The sequence below is a fragment of the Schistocerca nitens genome, chromosome 5 (assembly GCF_023898315.1).
Source record: "Schistocerca nitens isolate TAMUIC-IGC-003100 chromosome 5, iqSchNite1.1, whole genome shotgun sequence".
Lineage (NCBI taxonomy): Eukaryota > Metazoa > Arthropoda > Insecta > Orthoptera > Acrididae > Schistocerca > Schistocerca nitens.
The window spans coordinates 94,939,258-94,963,373 of NC_064618.1; the positions used below are offsets into that span (position 1 = coordinate 94,939,258).

Here is a 24,116-nt window from a genome sequence, read left to right on the forward strand (position 1 = left end):
ATCAAACTGCTGCCTAAGATCGCGGAGTCGTGCCCACATGTGTTATGAAGTTTGTTGTGGGGAAGAGTTGGCACTGTTTGACACAAAGGCCCACAAATTGTCTAATTTCAGTGCTTCTTATTTTCTGTTAAAGTTTTTGTGCTTTTGAATTTCTGTGACATCTCTGCACATCCTAGTACAGTTACATCTTTGTAAAACTACAGTATTGGTAGAAATGAATCTGGTGGTCTCCTGGTCCCAGTGCTCAGTCTGTACTGCCAATTTATCCATGCTGCCCAGATGATAGTTGCTCATTTGTTGCTTAACACTATGCCATCTGGCGACACTATGGTGGTGTCATGTGTGAAATAGCAGTAAACGGCCAGCGACACCGCGGTGGTGTCATGTGCATAGTATCACTCAGTGGCCGGTGACACCACAGTGGTGTTGTGAGCATAGTATTGTGCAGTGGCCGGCAACAGTACAATAATATCTTTTGCATTCTGTTGGTGTTTTGTTTAAGTAACAATAAGTCACACACATCTACAAGTTTTTTGTTTTCATAAGTACTTGTGCCCTTTCATCGTGGCAGACAAAAGAGACGATACAATGAATACACGGATGTCTTGTTTGACATTCCGGATGACTTGGCTGATTGAGAAAAAGACATTGGATATCAAAAGAATGAAAGTGAACCAGAATCGTCAGAAGATAGTGAAATATGTCCGAGAAGAATTCAATCATAAATTTGAAGGATCTCTGAGTCCAAACATATTTCCCAAATATACACAGTGTGTCGAGGATATTGTAGTATTATATATTGGGAACGATCTATTTGAATATGTTAGCAATGAAACCAATGAGTACTACAGTCAAAATTGCAATAGAAGGAAACTGGATAAAAAAAATGCCAAATTTGTTGACGTTACAGGACCTGAACTTAGAAAATAGTTTCAGCTTGCTATCCTTATGGGAATTGCAAAAAAGGCAAAGATTGATGATTATTGGTCAATGAATCCGTTAATAGACACACCAGTATTTTGCAAAACGATGTCCCGCAACCGATTCAGACAAATATGATCATTTTTACATTTTTCTGACAACAACAATAAACCACAAAATGCTGACCAGCTTTACAAAGGGCAATTCGTAATTGATTATTTTTACAAAAAGTTTAAAGAAACATTTAATCTAATTCAAAACATCTCAACTGGTGAAGGAATGATACTGTGGTGTGGATGGTTAAATTTTAAAGTTTACAATCCATCGAAAATTATAAAATATGGCATACTCTTTCGGATGCTGTGTGATTTGAGTACGGGATACATATCCTCATTCAAGATATATTCCAGCACTGCTCAGCCCTTAGCAAAAACATTGATGGAACTATTGACACCTTCTTATGGAAAGTGGAATCACCTCTACATGGATAATTATTGTAACAGTGCAGAACTTGCAAGACGTTACTTGAAAATAAAATTCGTGTTTGTGGAACAATACGGCAATAGAGGATTTCCGGAAAAATTAAAGTGCACAAAAGTCAATGTGTTTAAAGCTTGCCATCGACGGAAAGTACTCACACAGGTATGGAGAGCTTCAGAAACTAAAATGATAAGAATGATCTCTACAGTACATAATGCCACTTTGACTGACACTCACAGAAAATGTAAAAAAACCTGAAAGTGTACTAGACTACAACAAATACATGAACGGAGTGGATCAGGCAGTCCAGTATTTGAGTTATTACCCTATATACGGAAAAACTATAAATGGTAAAAAAAAAAATTGCATGTACCTCTATCATTGCGCATTGTTTAATGCATTCCGTACATGTCAATATTTCAATACAGAACACAAGAGTCTCTGATTTCACAATTTTTTATTCAAAGTGTCTGATTCGCAGATAAAAGACCATGTACCTGCTACTGAGCAAAATGTGGAGGTTGCCACTACATCGTGTACATCTCATCATGTTCTGGTTGACAGACTTTCCAATCACATAAACCAACACCAACTAATACTTATTTCCAAAATGAATAAATGAAAGCGAAAAATTGCCATGTATGTTCCAAAAACAAAAAAAGAACAACAACAAACTTAATGTGTAAGTCTTGTGGAAATGTGTTACATCTGGGAGACTGTTTTGCTGCATATCATATGAAAGAGAAACACTAACAAGGGAACCTCCCCATCGCACCCCCCTCAGATTTAGTTATAAATCGACACAGAGGATAGGCCTTGAAAAACTGCACACAGATCAATCGAGAAAACAGGAAGAAGTTGTGTGGAACTACGAAAAAATAAGCAAAATATACAAACTCAGTAGTCCAAGTGTAAGATATGCAACATCAAGGACTATGTAAGCCGAAGAGCGCCGTGGTCCCGTGGTTAGAGTGATTAACTGCGGAACGAGAGGTCCTTGGTTCGAGTCCTCCTTCGAATAAAAATTTTACTTACTTTATTTTCGCAAAATTACGATCTGACCATTCATTGACGTCTCTGTTCACTGTAATAAATTTAGTGTCTGTGTTTTGCGACGTGCCTCTCCAATAGGAACCGAAAACATTTGATCGCAAATTCATAGGTCAACCGATTCCTCCACAGGAAAACACGTCTGAAATATTCTATACGACACTGGTGACGGCATGTGCATCACATTACAGGAATATGTTGTCGACCCACCTAACTTGTACACTTGGCGAATGGGTAAAAAGATTCTTCTACCTTGCCCGATTTAGGTTTTCTTGTGGATGTGATAATCACTCCCAAAAAAGTGATGAAAACATAAGAGTTTGTCACATAAATGGCAACAAATGAATGCAACAGTTTCACAGTCGCACAGTTTTCCCTGTGCTCTGTCAAAACATACATTTTTAACGTTTTCAAGTTTTTCCGTGTGTAGACGGTCAAATCCTGCATGTGTCCAAGCAAATCTGAACATGTCCTGGAATTTTGGAGAGCGAAGTTGATCATGTCTGAGTGCATGAACTTTGATAATTGTCTGAAAATAAAAAATTAAAACTTTTCACTCGATGGAGGATTGAACCAGGGACCTTCCGTTCCGTAGCTGCTCACGGTAACCACGGGACCACGGTGCTCCTCAGTGTACACGTACCTTGATGTGGCTTATCTTGCACACGGACTACTCAGTTTGTATATATTGCTTATTTTTTTCATAGTTCCATACAATTTCTTCCTGTTTTCTCGATTGATCTGTGTTCAGTTTTTCATGGCCTATCCCTGTGCCAACTTATAACTAAATCTGAGGGGGGTGCGATGGGGAGGTTCCCTTGTAAGCACCAAAGATGATGCAAATAAACAAACATATGAAATAAACAAATTTTGTATTTATTTACGTATGTATATCTTTGACATTTCATGAAAGTAGGGGAAGAGTGTTGACTACTTATGAGAACTAATGATGAGATTAGTAAAACTTAACAATTTACAATCTCCTGATAATGTCAAGAACGGCCGGTGACAAGCCAAGTAATCTGAAACAGTGCAGCCGGCGGCAAGGAAATACATTTGTGCGAGACGTGCAGATGGCAAAGAGTTAAGATGTGTGTTAATGCTTGTTTCTATGGTTCCTTTGTACACTTGACCAAATGTGCAAGGGATTTGATATATCCTTGCTATGGCAACCAGCGAGATGGGTACTTTGCAGTGTTCCAAAATTCATGCTTGTTTCTTGGTGGTTTAAACACTATCTAAATACAATGCCTTCTTGGTACTTTGCTGACTGATCTGCAACAGCTTTTATAAGTGGGAGGAAAACTAACCCTTTGGTTGGTTCTTTTCACTAGAAACTCCAGATGTCTTAGGATGTAGTACAATACTCTTTGTCAGAGCAACTGTTTTTTTCTGGAGGCAATTCTTAAATGATCGAGCTTGTTCTCAGGGTAATGTGGTCCACTGATTCTTTTAGCTCAGATCACCATTGTTTTGATTACTTCCCTTTTCTGCCTGAAATGTTGATTGGAATTTTTGTGAAAATACCTGTCTGTGTGAGTGGGCGTTCTGAAGACTTTATGCTCTAAAGCTCCATGAGGTTTTCTAAGTACCTGTACATCCAAAAATGAAATTTGACTGCCTTTCTCTTTTTCCATTGTGAACTTTATTTTTATTTGTACTTTACATTAGAATCAATATCTTAATTAATTAAATCATTAATGCAATTAATTATTTGGGGTAACATAGGTAATTATAATGTGTTGAATGAATTTAAAAAAGAAACCATCACCCATTATATTCAAAACTACCAAAACAGCAGGAGAAAGCATGTACAATGAATGAACTCAAATCTACAGTACCACCCCAACAGTCTATGATCAGTAGGTCGACCAGTGGAAAGATTGCAGAAGACCTTCTGGGTGAGACTGTTAAAGGTCAAGAGGCCTAATACTTGGAATTAAGATGAAGAAGAGAAGAAGAAGAAGATGATGATGATGATGATGATGATAAAAAATATCATTCAGAAAATTTAGCAATTCTGAGAGTTCTTTCTCTCCCTGTAACAAAAATGTTTTTAGTCTACAGCAACCAACACAAGGGTTTTGTCTTCACTGTCTGAAGAGCCACTTCAAACTTTTTGGTCAGAGAAATATGCCTTTGACCACGCCCTAATTCCCATAAAACAAAGATCATCAGTAATGCAAATACTGGCAGTAAAAGCTGTAGTGTAATAAATATGTAATGTACTGAATCGACTTTGAGAAAGCTAAGTGGCAAAGATGTTATCTGAGAGACTCTATGATAATTATATCGTTGACTTGGAATATTACGCTATCTGTGATTTACTCCTAACTAAGGGTAACTAGAATTTTCTGTTCACTTCTTTTGATGTTATGTGGAGAATTGTACAAGAGACACAATAAACTGTTATTATTTCATGATAACAAAGGTGAGCATCACGACCTTTATTAGTATTTTTGGAAGTATTGAAATAGCAAAATTGTTTCAGATTGAATGCGACGTGTACGGGAAGAGACGTGGACAACAGCACTCGAACCTGCAATCTCATGTATGAATAGTTGCTAAAAATATCCAGCCATCTCTCCCCAGACTCTTCATGTGTTCAACAAACAGTAATTCTTTTAACAGCACTATCAGAGACAATTTTATCACGTTGTTACGACCTTTTACTGCGAGCATAATACATTGACAACAGACAAACAAAGAATAGACAAACACATAAAAGAATCTACCACAAAGCTCTCATTGTAAGACTACATAGCTAACTGTTACAGTGGTATAGCAGCTATTTTTTATATCTTTGATAATTTTTTAATACATTGTTTTTAGACAACAAGGCAGGATATCCATTTTGATGATCATATGATGAAACTTGACCTAGAATGTCTGTGAGTGAGGCAGATATTTAGGTAGTGGCACATTTTGTTTCTTATTAGGAGATAATATATTTCAAATAAAAGACACCACAAAGAAAGTCTTAAGAATTATTGAAGTGGTTAACTTTATAAAAATTAAGCCTGTCCTCTCTGTCCTGATTCTTTGATATTCAGCTGTTTATCTCGTGTCTGCAGGCTAACACAAATAATACCACAGTGCCATTCTGCACATGGTGGTGTACTACAACTGCGAAATGTTACTTCCAACGAGGACATCCCTATTAATGGAGAATATGGTATAAACTGTAATATGTATGTGATGGCACATTGTCACTACAGAAGAGGTTCTGTGCAGTGGACAGGCACAGACAAAGGATAATAAATTGCTTATTTCTCAGATAAAATCACTCTTCTGTGCTAAAACACACATGCCTGCCCACTGTTTGGCACATGTTGTAAATGATGAGCAGTGATCTCTCTTCATTCACACATTCCATTTTACAGTTAATGTTAAATAGTGATTTGAGTTTTGTTTCAAATTTCTGCTTTAAATTTTTGCATACTGTGTGAAAATACTTCTGGCCTGAGAGTTTCAGATTTTTTTCAATTATTGTGGTGTGATATTTCAGGTAATTCAAGTGATGGGAATTAGTCAGAAGACTATTTTAGTTTCCTAAGGTAAAAACTAATCAGTTTGTATCTTCGTGTCTCTTACGTGTTTTTGTTTAATGTTTTTCACTTATTAAGAATGAGGTGGAGCATGTATGTGTGTCAGTGTAAATAACTCCTTTTTTGTGAAATATTGGTGCTGAAGCATTTATAACATTTTTTTTGTTCAATGTTTTATATCATGCATCAGAGTATTAATTTGCTTATAATTATACACAGCTTAAGTTGTCTGCTTTTGAAAAATTTAGTTTGGTATTGTGTATTATACACAAAAAAAGTTGTACATCACCCTCGAAACAATAGTTCTAAAGCATTCAGTGTGGTGGTGAAGCAGTAGTTTGAAAGTAATGCATCTATCAATTTATTGACAACCAAAATCCAACAGTCACATGTACTGTATGTTGTGTACAACTTCATATGCAACGGTAATGAGAGGTCTGCTATAGATTGGTGCAGCAACTGTTGTCATAGGAAAGCTGGGCAGCAGCATAAATGATTAGTGAACAAGTTAGCACAGTTAGCAGAAGATTGACTTAACTTGTATTTTTCCAAGCATACGGAAACTCATTACAAATAATGCAACAAGAAAGAGTCCATCTCTCAGTGTCAACAAGGAAGAGGCTCTGTGTACTAAAGCACAAATGATGGAGTTGGAGCTGTGACTAGGCAGCATCTGCATAGCATCATATAGCAAAGTGACTCCAGTGTATGAATGGCAGTGTGGTTGCCACCGGCCATACTGTATTGTAGCAGCAGAGAACACTTGCAGCTCAGAGCTGCTGGAGGTGTGGCTCAATGGGCGTGCATCATTGGGTACTCAGGATCACCCACGTCCACTATCGGTGTCTGATGAAAACTTTCAATTCTGTTGTCAATTTGATGCCTGTGGGGTTGTATCGATATGTGATACCACACTGTAATTTAACAGAAACAAAAAATACTTTTCTTGAAGTAAGCCCATTGTGCAGAAAAGTAATTCAATGTAGAATAACACATCACTTTGCATGAATGCAACCCAGCACACTACATGGCATGTTGCCCACACCTTTACTTAAACACTGTAGGTATGATTTATCCCATTCTTCAGTGGCAACATTGTGTTGATTCTCGTAGATGTCATGGTGAGTGAGGACATGCTCATACAGCTCCTTTCAGTCTCCCCCAAGCATCTTCCAGATTGTTGATGATGCCTGCACAAAAGTCACAGAAACTGTCATCCATTAACTTGAATTCTTCCCAGAAATTCAGTTGAACTGGATCAATGATGGCTTGGATGATTATGTTCATGTATTGTGGAGTGTTGTGTTTGCCATGGATGAACAAAAATAGTGTCCAACACCTCCACACTGTGCCACCCCAAAGCATCACTGATCAACTACCTTGCTTGCTCGATTGATGGGATCTCTCAGGTGTCCAGAATTACCGTGTGCCCTTACACATGTTGATGATTGTCATCTGGTATCAGTCATCTGTTGTGTTCATCTGTGGAGTCCATAGTTCACTCCTGTAGATTTTGTGCCCATCTGTACCACTCTGCATGTCGTATCTGTTTAAGGTCCAGGCTGCTGCATGGATGACTAGAATAGAGAGAGACATTCTAGAGCCTGTTTCATACCATGTGGTTGGGCATATTCCTCTTGATGTGGCCCTCAGAAAGTCACTGTTTATTATGGTGGTAGTCTGGCCCTGTATGTTAGAAGATCTCTACCTCCTGTCACAGCTGTTGGTCTATCTCTGTTGATCCTTTGTGGATATAGGACAGCGGCCGGTCAAATTTTTAACAAGGATAATCATCAAACAGCCATATGTTTTAAGAGAGATTCTATTTAGTCCATCATTTTTGATTAATGCCATCTTCAAGCTCCTATTCATTCCATGTATAGACCATCGGATGCATTGATACTTGCATAACTGGACCCATCAGTATCTGGATTCTGTGAACTCATTTTTGGAGTGTTTACTTCAAAGACTTGATAAGTATTGATATATCTGTTGGTCTATACATTGAGTGCAAAGGGGATGAACATGACAATAATGAGCTTCCAAGACTGGTGGTCTAAATAAAATAACTTGTCAAAAGATACGGCTGTTTGCCAATTTTCCTCAGTAAAATTTGTTGTTCTATGATAACCAGTGTGGGGCAAGTCATGAACGCCACCTAGATTTTGAAAACAATTCCAGATCTGTGCTCTTCTCTTCTTGACAGTCCTTGTTGACAAAAAGCAACAATCAGCGTATCCCTCTTCTTGGTATCCAAACCCTTGCATACACTGTTTAAAAAAGCCCTACTCTATTTTCTAAATGAAGATACACATTAATTACTTCACCAACATTTAGTGAAATGGATATGCCTGAGTACAGATGGGCATATACACATTGTGATGAATCCATTCAAAGGAAGGGATCTTATGACTTGAAATTCCAAGACTGCTGAACATGGAGCATAAGCTTTGATTTCTCAAGGATAGGGAAGGTATTGGTCATGTCCTTTTCAAAAGGAACTACCCCAGCATTCATCCTAAGAAGTTTAGGAAAGCTACATTAAACCTCAGTTTGAATGATTGGACTGGAAGTTGAACCCCACTTTTCTGGAATGTGTCTCCCAAGTCTTAACCATAGTGTTACGTTGTAATCATTATTCGGTGTATGGGATGAGCTTGTGGTTACATCAGACATAATTTAATATGTCAGTCCATTATGCAGAATACCTCTGGCCACTTCTTCATCATGAGACAAGTATTACTTCCTCTCCAGCTTCCTTTACTTTCAGTCTTTCATGCATTTGGCATGAATCAAAATGACTTTCCTTTAGCAAGTCATGAAACTCATAAAAACGGCTTATTTCCTGTGTTCCTGCAAATGCTGGTAACTCTTACCAGACAACATAGGATGTACTACACCAGTGTGCCTTTGGTGGTGGTGGGGTGGGGGGTGGGGGGGACAGATACCAACCTTAAAATGGTGACACTTTGTGTAGATAACACTCAAATTATTTGCAAGTAGCAAACCAAACAGCTCAAGGAATCGCACAGTTCATCACAGATCTTATGCAAAGCAGTTTGTAGCATTTAAACAGAAAGTTGATGTATTTTTGATATTAATGTTTGACAGGGCTACCAAAGAGCAAGTATTGACTGACGTTACTTGAGGACTTTCTTTGCCCAGCTTCGCAACTTTATGGTTTGCGGCATGATGTAAATCCAGTCCCAGGTGAGAGTCTGACACCTCAGAGATCTCTTCAGCCCAATATTCTGATACATGAAGAAATGTTTCAGCAACTGCATTACTAAAGCAGGACCTACAATACTTACAAAAATGAGTCCATCACTTAGCTCCCCTTGCTAGGATCACATATCCCAATGTTGAATCAAATCCCATCAGACACTTATGCTGTAAGATGATAACACTTATCAGATGATGAAAATTACTACAGCCTTCCAAAATATATGCAGAACATTCTACCTAACACTGGGAAGGCAACAGAATTTTACATGGCATTCCAGAGCTGTAGTGTGTTTTCGTAAAATTCTTTTGTTTTTCAATCCATGCCGTATCAAGGGTGAAGTACTGTTCAAAATTTTATCATAGCCCACAATTTGATGATATCGACATGTATCCAAAAATTTTAGTCACAGATACATTTGCAGCAGAAAGTTAGGCAGCTTGGAAGGGTATTATATACGTCTGCACTCATGTTCACCAAAAAGCTATTTTTTGATTATGTTCTGTAGTGAACAGTTAGTGACTGCCCTCCTTCGAATCAGTTACCACTGCTATTTATTCCTGTTGTAGGCATTTTCCATACACTGAGTGGTTTGCATTGACAATGCTTGGTGCCGTCCCCCTCCCCCACCTCACACTCATTTTGCATTTTCTCTTCCACTGTCTGCTTTTAAAAAGTTACTGTTGTGCTGACAACAGAGTGTTTTATCTGCAAGGATACAGTCTGTTTCATAAACTCAGCTTTTTGTGCTTGTAATAAGTCTGTAGTGTTTTCCATGTTAACATTTACCATTGCCATATCCATCACAGAGTTTATTTACAATTTTCTGTCTGTTATTAGCCCTAATTCATCCCAATCACTAGTGCACACTGTTAAGATCCTCTGTGCATCTGTCAGGAGATACAGAAGTCATATAGTGTATGAAATATCATCGTTTAGTACATACCTACTTACTGTACAGAAGTGCTGGAGTAATTGAGTGGCTGTGTGATATCCAATTTTTTTTTCAGTATTTATTGTTATTTAACCTTCGTCTATGATAATTGGCTAATCAGTGCTTACTTGTTCATGCAATATTTGTCCACAGCTGGTAATGGTGGAAGAATATTCTATTTTTCTGTATCCATTTGTTTATTGAGGGCAGTCTCATCAAAACAGTATATTGTTATTGTTGTTAAATATAGCTTTGTTGAAAATTAAGCCATAATACAATTAACATCCCACTGCATATCAACATGAAAGTATTAAAAACTTTTTACATAACTACTTTGAAAATAATAATAATAATAATAATAATTAATAATAATAATAATAAACACAACTAATCGAAATATCCATACCCAATACAACAAATATACAAAAGAAAACAGGAGAAAAAATTGAAAAATACATCCAACTGGCTGAGGAAGTCAAGGACATGTGGCATCAGGATAAAGTTGACATTATACCAATTATACTATCAACTACAGGAGTCATACCACACAATATCCACCAGTACATCAATGCAATATAGCTACATCCAAACTTATATATACAACTACAGAAATCCGTAATTATTGATACATGTTCAATTACCCGAAAGTTCCTAAATGCAGTATAACATATACCGTACAGTTAAAAGGAAGTCACGCTTGATCAAGGTCCGCGTCACTTTCCATTTTTGACCAGACATAACGTCTGAGAAAAGAAAGAAATAATAATAATATGTGTGCACACTTGAAAGCAGCACACATTAGCAATGTGGTGTCATTCGTGAGAGTGTGCTGCGAAAGAGCAATACATGCCACAGCCAAGTGCCTATGTAAATCCTGCCACACTATGCTCATGCTGAGTTGTCATGTTATCATTGCTTGCATACATTTACCTTATCTTACTGCGTTTAGTGTATGTTATGGTGACTGGGGTACATGCCACAGTCTAATAAAGTTGTGCTAACATTCTCGGTTGTATTGTGTGTCACAACACAAATGGCGATGAGATTGGGATTGTTTTCCATACGATTTTTCAGTCTCTGGTTGGTCCTCCATCGCATCTACAATGTCCGATGGTGATACTGAGGAGTTTCTTTGTCTATGTCTTAGTGTGGTGTTGCAGCTTCACAGACAATTGCAGGAGGTGTCTGCCACAGCGCAACACAATCAAACCCAGGTCTTGTAACCGCTTGCCTTTGTTTTGGCCATTTCTGGTCTGTCTCAATCTACATCGCCTGCCTGCCACGTCACCACTTGCACCTCCTGTCCTGTTTTGCATGTCACTATCCCAGTCACTTACCTCCACTGTTTCTGGCTTATGATCAGTCTGTCAAAGAAAACGAAGTCTACAAAAAATGGTTGCAGCAGCATTTTCATGCATTTTGATTGACTGAAGTTACGTTATGCTGTGCTTTCCTTTTGTCTTGGTTATTGCCTCATGTGTATCAACTCCTTTGCCAACTGGCCCTCCTGCAGGATCTGTCTTCACTCACTTTTGATAGCATGTGTGCCCTTCTTTCGAAATACTACTGTAAACAGATGGATGTCATTGCCACTTGAGTTCTGTCAGAGTCGCAAGAAACCGGAACATTTCTAGAAGAACTGGGCAGCTGAGCTTCACAGTTTAAGCCGTCATTGTCACTTTGTCACTGATGTACATAAGGAGTCATATGCTGACCAAATGGTTCATGATGCAATCATCTGGTTGGCCCCTGATTGTGAGGTCATGAGCAAGCCCTCCAATGTGAAAACTCCTCCCCCTCTAACGTACTGACTATTGCACAATTGTTTGAGGTTTTGAAGTCTGCGGGTAGTCGAATTGAATTGTTGGTGTCAAATTGCAGAAGATCAACCTGCTTCCCTCCCCACTGTTTATCAGACAGTTCACCGGGGTATGATATGGTGGCAGCAGTCCGCATGCAGGCAAAACATAACGGCAACCAGCCCGCCTCACTGTGGCAGCCACAGCAGCAGCAGCAGCACGCAAGCCCGGTAATGAACAATCCATGTGCTCCATGTTTCCCTCTTGTCCATCATGTTTTGTCACTCATGATAGGCCAGAATGTCCTAAGAGGTGGGACATTTGCCACCAGTGTAACAAAGTGGGCCAGTTTGTTCCTGTTAATGCAAAATTCCAAAGTCTATTGCAGATGCTGACATGGATGTCAATAGTGTATTGGCAATCTCCATTTGCACCCAGTAAGCTTTTTATTGATGTCAGTGTTAACCAGAAGATTTTGCACATGCAAGTCAACACTGGTACTGCTGTGTCATTACTCAACTTGCAAGTGTACTTGGACTTGGATTCTCCCCCTACAACACCAGTGTCACATACATTAGTTAGTTACAATAAACAAAGCATTCTGATATTATGTAGTTTCTTGGTCCTAGTCACTTATAAATCTGTGGCTCATCTGCTGAATTTTCTGGTGCTGAACAATGCATGTGCCGAAAATTTGTTTCCTTTGGACACTTTTAAACTTTTTGGGTTTACTGTTTCTGATGATGTTAATCTTGTCTCTGATCAAGTGCCTTATATGCAACTCGACTCTTTGCACTCTCAACTTACAGCCCTGTTTCCTGCAAGTTTGGGTTGTGCCAATAATTTCCAAGCCCGCATCACCATGAAACCTTCGGCCAGACCCTGTTTCTTTTGGGCTCGCCTAGTGCTGATGGTGCTTCCTGACCAAGTCAGGGTGGAGCTCGACCACCTCACAGCCTCCACAGTCATCCAATCGATTGCATCCTGGGAATAGGCTACTTGTTTAGTCATTGTCAAGGAACCGTCGGGACAGTTATACCTTTGTGGTGATTTCAAAGTTTCTCTCAGTGTTCAGTCTATTATTGATCACATGCACCTCCAGATAAACTTTTTGCCTAACTTGCTGGTGGTCAGTGTTTTTCCAAGATTGACCTGTCCAATGCATATTTGCAGCTTTTCGTTGATGCTGGCACTCAATGGTTCTGGGTAGTTAACATGCCTTTCGACTTGTATCAATTCTTACTTTTACCATTTGGTGTGGCCAGCCTCCTGGCTATTTTTTATTGGTGTCTTGAACAACTCGTGAGCTCTGTGCCTTGCTGTGCCAACTATCTTGATAATACTGTGATTTCCAGCTCCTGCAGTGATGACCATCTCAGCAACTTACGTACCCTCTTTTTACTGTTACAGGCCGCTGATTTGAAATGAAATTTAGAAAAATGCTGCTTCTTTCTGCCTTCTATTATTTATCTTGGGTTCAAGGTCTCTTGTGCTGGCATCAAACTCCTTCATCAGAATGCCTCTGCCATTATGGCTCTTCTGTGTCCTACATCGGAACTCCAGGTTTTTTTAAGTAAGATAGCTTACTATCATCAGTTTTTGCTGGGGATGGTGTCTGTTGCACAAACGTTACATGCCTTGCTGCATAAGGGGACATCTTTCCACTGGTTGCAGTCACGTGAAAAGGTGTTTTCCCAAGTGAAGTCTCCATTACAATCTGCATCTTGTCTTGTAACTTACCAACTGGGTCAACATTTGGTATTAGCAACTGATGTGTCCCAGCATGGGCTCATAAATATTCTGATGACTTGAAGTGACCTATAGCATATGCATCGAAGACACTTAATTTGGCTCATACTAGATATTCACGAATAGAGAAAGAAGACATCATCATTGTTTATGTCTTAAAGAAGTTTTACGTTTTCCTGTATGAAAATTCCATCTCATCATGGATCACAAGTTGTTAGTTTCACTGTTTAACCCCCCCAGCGTTATTGCCACACAAAGCAGCGCATCACCTTCAATGTTTGGCACTGTCCCCCTCTCGGTACAACTATGAGATTCCCTTCCACCCCATGGCACTCATGTCACACAGGCCAGTGCTGTCAATCCGGTTTTATGGAAAATGATACATCGCGTATAACGTGGCTGGCCTGAGGCGCCTCTGTCACAGGCATTTGACCACCTTCAAACTACTACGTGTTTCAGAATCATTTCTCTGTCATTGATGGTGTTCTACCCCTTGATACAGACTATTCAGCTCCTCGCATAATGGTTCCCTCGGCTCTCCATCCAGAGATCCTGTGATTGCTGCATCCTGGTCACTGGGAGGGTGGAGGGGAGCGGGGGTGGGGGGGGTGGGTGGGGGGGGGGGACCTCACGCACCAAGGCCTTAGCCCGCTGTTATGTTCTTTGGCCTGATTTGGATGGCAACATCACTCATTTTGATGGCATGTTCTCAATGTGAACTGCAGCAAGCTTCCCCTTGGGCAACATTGTCTCTGTGGCCACAACTTTTGCAGGCCTGGGACCATCTCCATATCGGTTTCTCCAGCCCTTTCCTAATGCATACTGCTAATAGTAATTGATGCAGTTTGTCGGTTCCCATATGTTGTTCATTGCCCATCAACTTCAGCCTCTGCCACCGTGGCACCTAAACAATTGTTAAGCTTTCAGTTCTCTGTAACCTTAGAGAAATGTTTATATATTATTGATATGAATATAATAGAGGGTAACATTCCACGTGGGAAAAATATATCTAAAAACAAAGATGCTGTGACTTACCAAACGAATGCCAGCGCTTAGTTTGGTAAGTCACAGCATCTTTGTTTTTAGATATGTTTATATATTATGTTCTTTATATTATTAAATAAACATTAACAACTGTATACCAATAAGATTATAATAATAAGAAGTCTTTGCTGTTAGATTTAGAAGCATCTGACCCTCCTTACATTTCAAGGTGATAGGTTCCTCTGTACTGTTAATGAAATAAATAAATAATCTGCCACTGTGGCAGCCCTGTCGAAGAATTTTTTCATTGAAGGACTTCTGGCAACATGGATCTCTGATAATGGCCCACAGTCCGTGTCACAGAAATTTGCCTCCTCCTGCAATGCTCACAAGATTCGCCACATTTTTGTCCCGTCCTGCCACACACAGTCCAATGATGAGGCCGAAAGATTAGTTATAACATTCAAAACGTAAATGAGAAAGTATGTGACTCGGTCCCCATCTGATGTTGCCTATATATGTCTTCCTATCATTCTTACCATTTGGCAACAACAGCCCCGCTGAATTCCTTCATGGACATCAACTCTGGACACTCCTGCAGCCCAGCCAGGGATGCCAACCAGTGCAGCCATCATCCCATTTCCAGCCTGAGGTGACTGGGCATGTGGGTTTGGTTGTCACACCAAATAGATTCCTGCCGTCATCTCCTGATGCCACACCCACTGTCTCTGTGACTTCTGTATGGAGGAGGGCCTCTGTGCATGTAATTACAACCAGCTGTGCCTGTGTGTGGACGCCTGGACAACCCAGCCGGGACACTGACTTCGCCATGCCATGTCAGTCTGCATCACTAAACGGATCATGTGATGTGACGGGGTCCCTGCCACAACATATGAGGGGTCCCCCATCACTGGTGGATCAACCTGGTGCAGCTTTTCCAGTATCTCTTATCAGTATCAATGCAGCCACTGTCCACACCAGAGGTGTCTCCTCCGCCTCAGCCGTCAACTGCAGGGCACAAATAGGACATCCATTTGTGAGAAGTACTCCTAAGATTTATAGATGTTGGGCTAGACAGTCATGTCCCATTGTTAGATGAAAGTTGGTTACTGCTTCCTTCCTCAGTTTTTTCTTGAATAGCTCCCAAATTTTCCCTTTTGATTTACTCTTTAAGTGTGTTACACAGGTTCTGTTATTGTCTTAGGAATAGTTTTCTTAAGTGTATAGTGTAATTTTTTTTTTTTTTTTTTTTTTTTTTTTTTTTTTTTTTTTTTTTTTTTGTATGTGTCTTCTTTCAGCCTTGAACTCTTCAGATTTTATACATTTCTGACAGTTTGAGGGCCAAATGTGCATTTTTGTGTGAAATTTGTTCTAATACTACTACCTTGTCTGCTATGGTTTTGTTTACTAAAAACTCAACTCCATTTGGTTCACCACAGTAATAGAAGAGATTTCCCGAATTCAGTTGAAGGCAGTTCTCATCTATGTAACATATGTCACTTCAGCCAACAATGATCCAGTTAATTTTTTCAAATTCCCCTACTGTTTCTGTCATCTACTAACGAACAGCAATTGTGTGTCCATATTTGAAAACACTGCTTGTCCCATTTTGTAGACTTAGGATTTTGTGACACTAAAGCAGCTCCCATCCAGAGATTCAAATGAGGGGCTAATTTAACTCTGGAACATTTTACCTTGCTGTCAAATAAAAGAATGGAAAGAGGAACTTCAAGAAAGATCTAAGAGAAAATTAAAAGAATGTGAAGCAGAAGAAGTAACAAAAGTACTGATCACAACAGCTGAAGAAGTGGGGAGCTTGTGCAAATTTTGAAACCAGCCAAAGAAGCTGACAAATAAAATGATAAGTTTGATGGACAAGAGAAAACTGAAAGTAGAACCAGGCAAAAATAATACAGAATATAAAGCCCTGTGCAAGACTCTGTGAAAGAGCATGAAAGAAGACATCAAAAAGTATGAAGCAGATACACTAAAAGCCAGTCTTGGGAAGAAATCTAGTTTAAATATGTCCAAAAAGAAGCTTATGATTGGAAAGAATCAACTAATAACTTTGGACACTGATCAAAGCTGAATTACAGATGAGAAAGAAATACTCAAATATATTGAGAATTTTTATGATAACCTTTACAGTAAAGTGAATGCTGATATTTTTATCTAGATGAATTGGATGCCCGTTTCCCAAATCTCAGAAATACTCCCCTCATAAGTCAAACATACTATAAACAAGATTAAAAAAAGGATCTGCTCCAGGTAGTACTGACGTCTCAGTTGGTGTTTTCAAGTTGATGCATGAGGAATCCATAAAGCATCTACCTAAAATATTTTCAAGTTGTTTGCACAGTGGAAAATTACTGTGAGATTGGAATGAAGCCAAAATAACTATAATACAAAAGAAAGGTTGTACTAAAGGTATAAAGAACTATCACCCTATCAGCCATACTGTGCAAAGTTTTTACTAGAATTTTGAGTACCAGATTGAGTACTACGCTTGACATGGGCCAGCTCATTGAAAAAACTGGGTTCCTCGGAGGGTTTAGTACAGTTGATCATATCCTCACTCTACATGAAACAGTCAGTAGAACAGATGAGTATGCTTTACCTATGTAGCTTGTCTCTCTAGATTTTGAAAAGACGTTCAGTTCAATCAGTTTCTGCCAGGCTCGTAACAGAACAAGGAACAGAAATGAATTTTCCATTAAGGAGAGGTGTAAAACAAAATGACTCTACATTTCCAAAACTATTTTCAGCAGTCCTACATAAAGTAATCTCTTAACTGGATTGGAAAACAAAAGAAAACAAATTTTGGGAAAGAGATTAAATAACCTGAGATTTTTTTGATGATGTCTATTTGCAAATAGTATAGAAGAACTTCAAATACTGGGTAGTGAACTTGCTTTAGTCTGCTCTGAAGTTGGTCTACACCAGAGGGAAATATATCTGTTGGAAGCGAGTAGCCGCAAAGGGTCACAGATTAAGTCTATCTGGTTCATCTTGAAAATATGAAACCAGAAACATTTTGACGTATTAAATTATGATGGAAAGCTTATGGGAGATAAGTTTAAAAGTCTAAGATGCCAGCGGAGCTGAAGAAAACAGTTCTGACCAATGTATACTGCCAGTAATGACAAGATTTTGAAAGGGATAGATTGCTTCTCACGAAATATAGGTGTGTGTGTGTGTGTGTGTGTGTGTGTGTGTGTGTGTTTTGTCTAATTTGGATGAACACCTTCCTGGCTGAAAGCTTACTTGTTTGACCATCTTTTTGTTGTGCCAGTCTGCAACTCAATATCTCTTATTATGCCGTGAGTAGCAATCTATCCTTTTCATAATATTATACCATTCTGGATTTTCCATTGTTTGTATACAGCTAGTAAAACTTATGGCTGTGAGACATGGACATGAAATGAATTTGTTGTTAGAAAACTAACAGTAATGCACAGAGGAATAGAAAGATCAGTGTTGGGCTACACAAAGAGAGAAAGCAGTTGATATCAGACAGAGAACAAGCTTCAGTAACATGATGGAAAGAGTAAATACCTTACAATGGCAGGGGGCTGGTCATGTTGCTGAAAGAAAAGATGGCTGGTGGTCAAAACTAGTACTAGACTGGAGCTAAATTTACCAAAAATAACAAAGGGGAAGACCACCCAACAGATGAGGCAGAGACAAGAAAGAGAGCCAGACTGAACTGGCAATGGGAATCTCAAGATAGGTAGAAATGGAAGAATCTGTGGGGATCATATGTTGCACGCTGACTCCAAGAGGCCTCATCACCAAGTGAACAAATTGGATGATGATGATGATTATTATGATGTGTTCCTTTTTTGGTCAATAGAGCAGCAGTCTCATTTCTGTTGATTCCCACATATGAAGTTGTCCATTGACACATTATTTCTGTCTATGATATACTGTAAGGCTGGTCTCATTTCAGTTATGGTTTTAGTTGCTGTGGAGGGTTTTGTTAAGATTGCTGGAATTGCTCCTCTAGAACCAACCAATATACAGCTATTGGAAATAAATTGGTTCTTGTATATAAGGTTGTTAGCTGCTAGTTGAATTGCATGTATTTCAACATCAAAGTTCATCATATGAGGGTCACCCCGAAGATAATGCCTAACTTTTCTTTCTTTAACAATTATTTTTTGTGCACAGTGAAAATTACACATGTGAAAGTATGATGTTTTATCTACACACCCTATTTTTCCACATAATCTGCATCCAGCTCTATGGCCTTTCTCTGGCAGGACATTAGGGTGTGGATGCCCCATTACCAGTACTTTTTCCGGTACACAAATCGCCTCTATGTGTTCCATAAATGCTATCCTTTAATTATCCAGACAAGTGGAAGTCTGGGGGAGTTAGGGCAAGGCTGTAGCATGGATCGGGTATCACACTCCAACCCTGCTTCATCTTATGAGGCTTAGTGTCATCATGTTCGATCAAAACGTTACCTGGGTTCTTATGGTGCCAAAGTCACTGGAAAAACTTCTTGAGTGTGATTAATGTGTTCAAGTAAGCCTCCAATTAATGTTACTGTCCCCATCAGTGAGAATCGTGACCTCACTGTACCAAATCACAGTCATCATTCTAGTACCTTCCGCTGCGGAAGTCGAACACGTGCTAGAACAAATGGACGTACCCAGCCCATAGAGGGCTCCACGTCTGCGGCGGCTCTTCCACGCAGCGGCTCTCGCGCAGCGAGGGCGCCACCGCTACACCACGTGCAGACTGCGGCCAATAGCCGCTCTCTCCGGTTTGGTGTATAGGGACCCGCTCTGCCCTAGTCCAGTCAGTCTGGTACTCGCTCTGGATTGCGTCTCTATCTCGGCGGTACTGCATTCTGGTCGTTGCTTGTTTTTGACATTTGCCTGGCTCTGGTTCCAAGAGGATTTACTGTTGGTGTTTGGTGTTGTGGTTCCTACAAGCCTCCGTTGTTTATCTCTTCCTTGTTGTGGCGGTCATAGTCGGTCATTGTCGGTTGTTGTCGGTTGTCGTTGGTCTGTCGTCCGACTCGTCCTTGTGTTTACCCGGTGGTGCGTGCTCCACCGCCGGCGGCTTCTCCGCCTGGCGGTTCCGATCCCGCAGCCCAAGGTGTTCCCGCGGTTGATTTTGGTTACTACAATCATGATCATATTGGTGGAAGCTTTGAATTTTCTCTTCTGTGGGAAGTGAAGATGACACCATTACATTCACTGTCTTTTTGTTTAGGGCCCAAAATCGTGACCCCAGTTTCATCACCAATCACATTCGAGGACAAGATGATCTCTTCCTCAAGTTCAAAATGTTGCAAAAATTCAGAAAAATGATTTTCTGTGGGGTATGTGTTCCACCATAAAACAGTGCAGAACCCTACTTGCACTGATTTTTGAGCATCCAAGAGCATGGATGATAGCATCCACACTTTCTTTGCTGATTGATAACAGCAACCCCAACTGCTAACTCTTAATGCGCCGATCCTTGTGAATGAGAACATCAGCATGGTGCAATATGTTAGGTGTGACAGCCTTGGATGATCTGTTTGCTCACTGTACATTGTGGAGCTCAGCCAAACTGCCTTCTGATGGCCTCACCCTTTGTTCTCAGTGACCAGCTGTACTTCTGCCAACTGCAGATCCTGCATAGATTTCACACAAACATTGGTGAATATTTCCCACAGTTTCTTTCTTCACAGAGATAAATTCAATTACAATGCACTACACTTACAGGTGCCACTTTGAAGCATTGTTGCATGTGAACTCTGGAAACTTCAAAGAATTCATACCTAACATTTGTGTTCACAACATTGTTGGTTGATTTAAAATGTGGGGCATTACTTTTTGGGTGGCCCTTTGTACTATTGGGAAATCACTGTGCACCATGCCGTACATCCAGCTGTATCATTAATCTGTGATCCATCTGTATACATTCTAAGCCATTTTGGTTCTGAGTGTTTTTCCAGTTGCCAGTAAAACCATATCTGAAATTTTTTACTACCTCTCGTTGTGCCCTGAAATGAGAAATGTCCTGCCCACTATCCCTCCCACCCCTCCCACAGTGGTATTCTGCCGTCCACCAAAACTACACAATATACTCATCCATCCCTTACACAACCCCTTACCTCATGGCTCAAACCCTTTTTAATAGACCTAGATGTGAGACCTGCCTTTTATGTCCTTCTACAACCACCTACTCCAGTCCAGTCCTGTGATTTACAAGTTAAGCTGCCACAACTGTGCCGCATTCTATATGAATTCCTTCAGTTCAATGACTGCTTCACAGCCTGTGCCATATGGATCTTTCCCACCAACACCAACTTTTCTGAATTGCGCTGGTGGGAACTTCTCCTACAATAGATCCTACGTTCCCATAACACTCCCGCCCTCAACCTTCATTAAGTCATTGTCCTCTCCCATCCAGCCCCTTCTCTGTTCCCATTCCAGCACTACACAGCCCTCACTCCTCCATCGCACCCAGTCTTTTTACTTCTCTCCTTTTCTGCTGTCCCCCTCCCCACCTCTCCACTGCCCTCTGTCTAACCTCCCGACTGCACATAGCTGTCCTACCCTCTTTCCACCTCGTCCCTGCACACTTCCCATCAGCATGTCACTGTCAGTCTCTTCTACCCTACTATCCCTCCGCACTCCCCACCCCAGCCTCCTCTTTACCCCCACTCAGCCGCCACTCGCATCATGCTGCTGCTCACAGTGTGGCCTCAGTTGCCAGTCATCTAATTTTGACAAAGGCCATAGTGGCCGAAAGCTTTATTTGTGACAGTTTTTTGTTGTGCCTATCTGCGACTCAGCATCTCTGCTATATGGTGAATAGCAAATTTCCTTTTTACAATATCTGAAATTTCCTTCTTAGTAATGTTGTCCTACTATAGTTGTCAACCATCTTTTATATCCATGTAATGTAAGGGATTGACAAGCTTCTTGGCATTCTCCGCAGTTACATTTATATCTTGGCTGTTCAGTGCCTTTTTACATGCTTCTGTTGGTGCTGTTTGTTTTTTAAGGAACTCGGGGGAGACTTCAATCCAGTTTGCGTTCTGTGGGGCTTTCATTTTGATGAATGTACTCACAGTTTGCTTCTTGATTTATATACATAGTTGCCTGGACACAGTGGATGTAGTTTTGATTGCTCCACTTATGAAGCAAAGTGCTTGATTTCTGGTAGTATCTGTTTTTGTGCTCTGGAAATCAAAATTCCACTTACATATGTAATAATCGGTTTCATATATGTATTAAATGAGGTGTTTTTAGGTGTTCTGAGGGCATCCTCATTTTACTCTAACTAGTCTCTTCAGGGTTTATATTATTCTTTGTATCTTTCCTTTAATAAAGTCTGCATGGTTGTGCTGCTTAATTTATTATCTAATACTATATGTAAGTATTTTTTTGCAGGTGTTCTTTTGAAGCATTTTGTTGTCAGTTTTCAAATTGAAATATGGGTTTCTATGTCATAGGGAAAAGAACTGAAAAAAAAGTCTTTGATTTATCGATAATCATGGGGAATGACAGACTGGCTTTCAAATTTTGTTAACCTTAGTATTCAGTTCTCCTTCCCAAACTTTGGTAATTTCATGATGATTGGACTGAGCATTGCACTTATAGCCTTGTTTGGTATACCTGTCTTAGCGATTGACATGAATATGAATGATAGGTATGGTGTCAATTATGCAGATTGTGATATGTTAGTTTGGCTCATTGATCGACATGAATATGAATGATAGGCATGGTGTCAGTTATGCAATTTGTGATATACTATTTTGACACAAATATACACATCTACAGTAAACCCTCATTAACACAAATCCCAAAGAACCAAAAAATCTAGAGTTCATGTTTAAAAAAAAATCATGTTCACCAGGAACTCAAAATTTTAATTTTTCATTGATGTTTTTTCTACACATTAAGCATTTACAGTATATAAGCACTACAGCATATTACATGTATCATCATAGGAAACACTACAATATCTCTTATTCTCTTATCTTGGAAAATTAAAAAGTAGGTTTACAGTGTTACACCAATCCTTTTAATAACATTAGTTTGCAACAATAACACAGGAAATGAATGTGACAAGGAAAAAGGCTCGCGTTAATTACTGTACTGTAACTTGAAAAATGGTACTCGCAGATCATTTTCTGGCGAAAAAATCCTGTACATTGTGCTGTTGCATATGGGACCAAAGTTACCTGTAACTTCACAGCAGACTTACTCGTGGGTTCATAATACTAGTGACCATTTCAGATGTTGCAGCAAAATGTTTAAAGTGTCAGAGGCATGTAACACTTCCTAGCTGGTAGGCAGAGTGATATTGTCCTCCCCTCTCTCTTCTGATGACATTTCTCGCATATCAGACACAATTATTTTTACATCAAAAGTATTCCCAGGTCCAAAATGCCTTGTAGAATATTCTATTTGTTGGATAAAGTAGTATTGTTACCACCATCTAACTTTTCAATAGGATTAGTGTCTTCTGTGTGTACAGGGTTTGCTAAAACAGTTCTCATTGTGTTATGATGAAGTGGATTTCCAGAGTGTGACAAAAGTTTTTATTGCATCAAGCACTCTCAAAGTAATTATTTCCATCTTCTTTTCAGCAATTCAAATTGCAGCTCTCAGAAGTTGCTTGCTAAGACCTCTCTATAAGGGCAGTAACACCTTGATCCAAAGGCTGTAGATGACTTTTTATATTTGGAGGGAGAGGAGGGGAGTGGTGGGGGGGGGAATGGAGCTTCACATTAGTTAAGACAATGTATATTATGAGCTCTAACTTTGTGCAGTGTTAGAACATACCTATTCCAGGTTACCGTTTGACTGTATAAATGAAGTCACTTATGGAATGATGACCTGTCGATTCATGCTTTCTTGTGGTGAGAGTTGGTGCAAGGTAAAGTATCAGTGTCCATGTTCTTAAAACAATGTGGTTTCTCAGGTTTACCGATCATTCAAAGATGGTGCTTATCACTACCATCTGAATTTGATACAAATACAACAAGTAACCACTGTTCACTGACTGCTTCACCATGGAACGTGTTGCCTTTTATTTGGAGGGTGCGACTTGGGAAAAGACGATATGTAGACATCACACAAGGTATATTTTTCTCTCACTTGGTCAAATTCATGCAGCCTGTTTTTTCCTCCTCTTCCATCATTTGCTCCCTCACAAATCACTGATGGTGAATTGAGCAGCTCATTTTGAACCAATCAGCCAAGCAGTAGAACAACTGAAATCGCGGGTGTGTAATTTTTTTATTTTTATTTTATTTATTTTTTACAGTCTTGCTTGCTTTTGACTCAATTATAGGTTCACTTGAAAGTACTATGGAAGTGTGTATGTGAAGTAAAGTTTCAACATATTCTTGCTTAGCACTGTGCAATCGCAAAGGTTTGTGTCTGGAAGCGAATGCAGCATTAAGAATTTCA

At 39.6% G+C, this 24,116-nt stretch overlaps 1 protein-coding gene across 2 annotated transcripts in view; it reads left to right on the plus strand.

The window, feature by feature from the left end:
• LOC126259562 (kinesin-associated protein 3) overlaps positions 1-24,116 on the plus strand; it is a 212,163-nt gene that overhangs the window by 184,056 nt on the left and 3,991 nt on the right. The window contains exon 17 of one of the 2 annotated variants that reach the window (XM_049956459.1): positions 5,960-6,008. The exons of the other annotated variant lie outside the window; for it this stretch is intronic. Coding sequence (XP_049812416.1) covers positions 5,960-5,963 — 4 coding nt within the window. The 3' untranslated portion in view covers positions 5,964-6,008. The remainder of the gene's footprint in view (positions 1-5,959; positions 6,009-24,116) is intronic. 2 annotated transcript variants of the gene reach the window in all.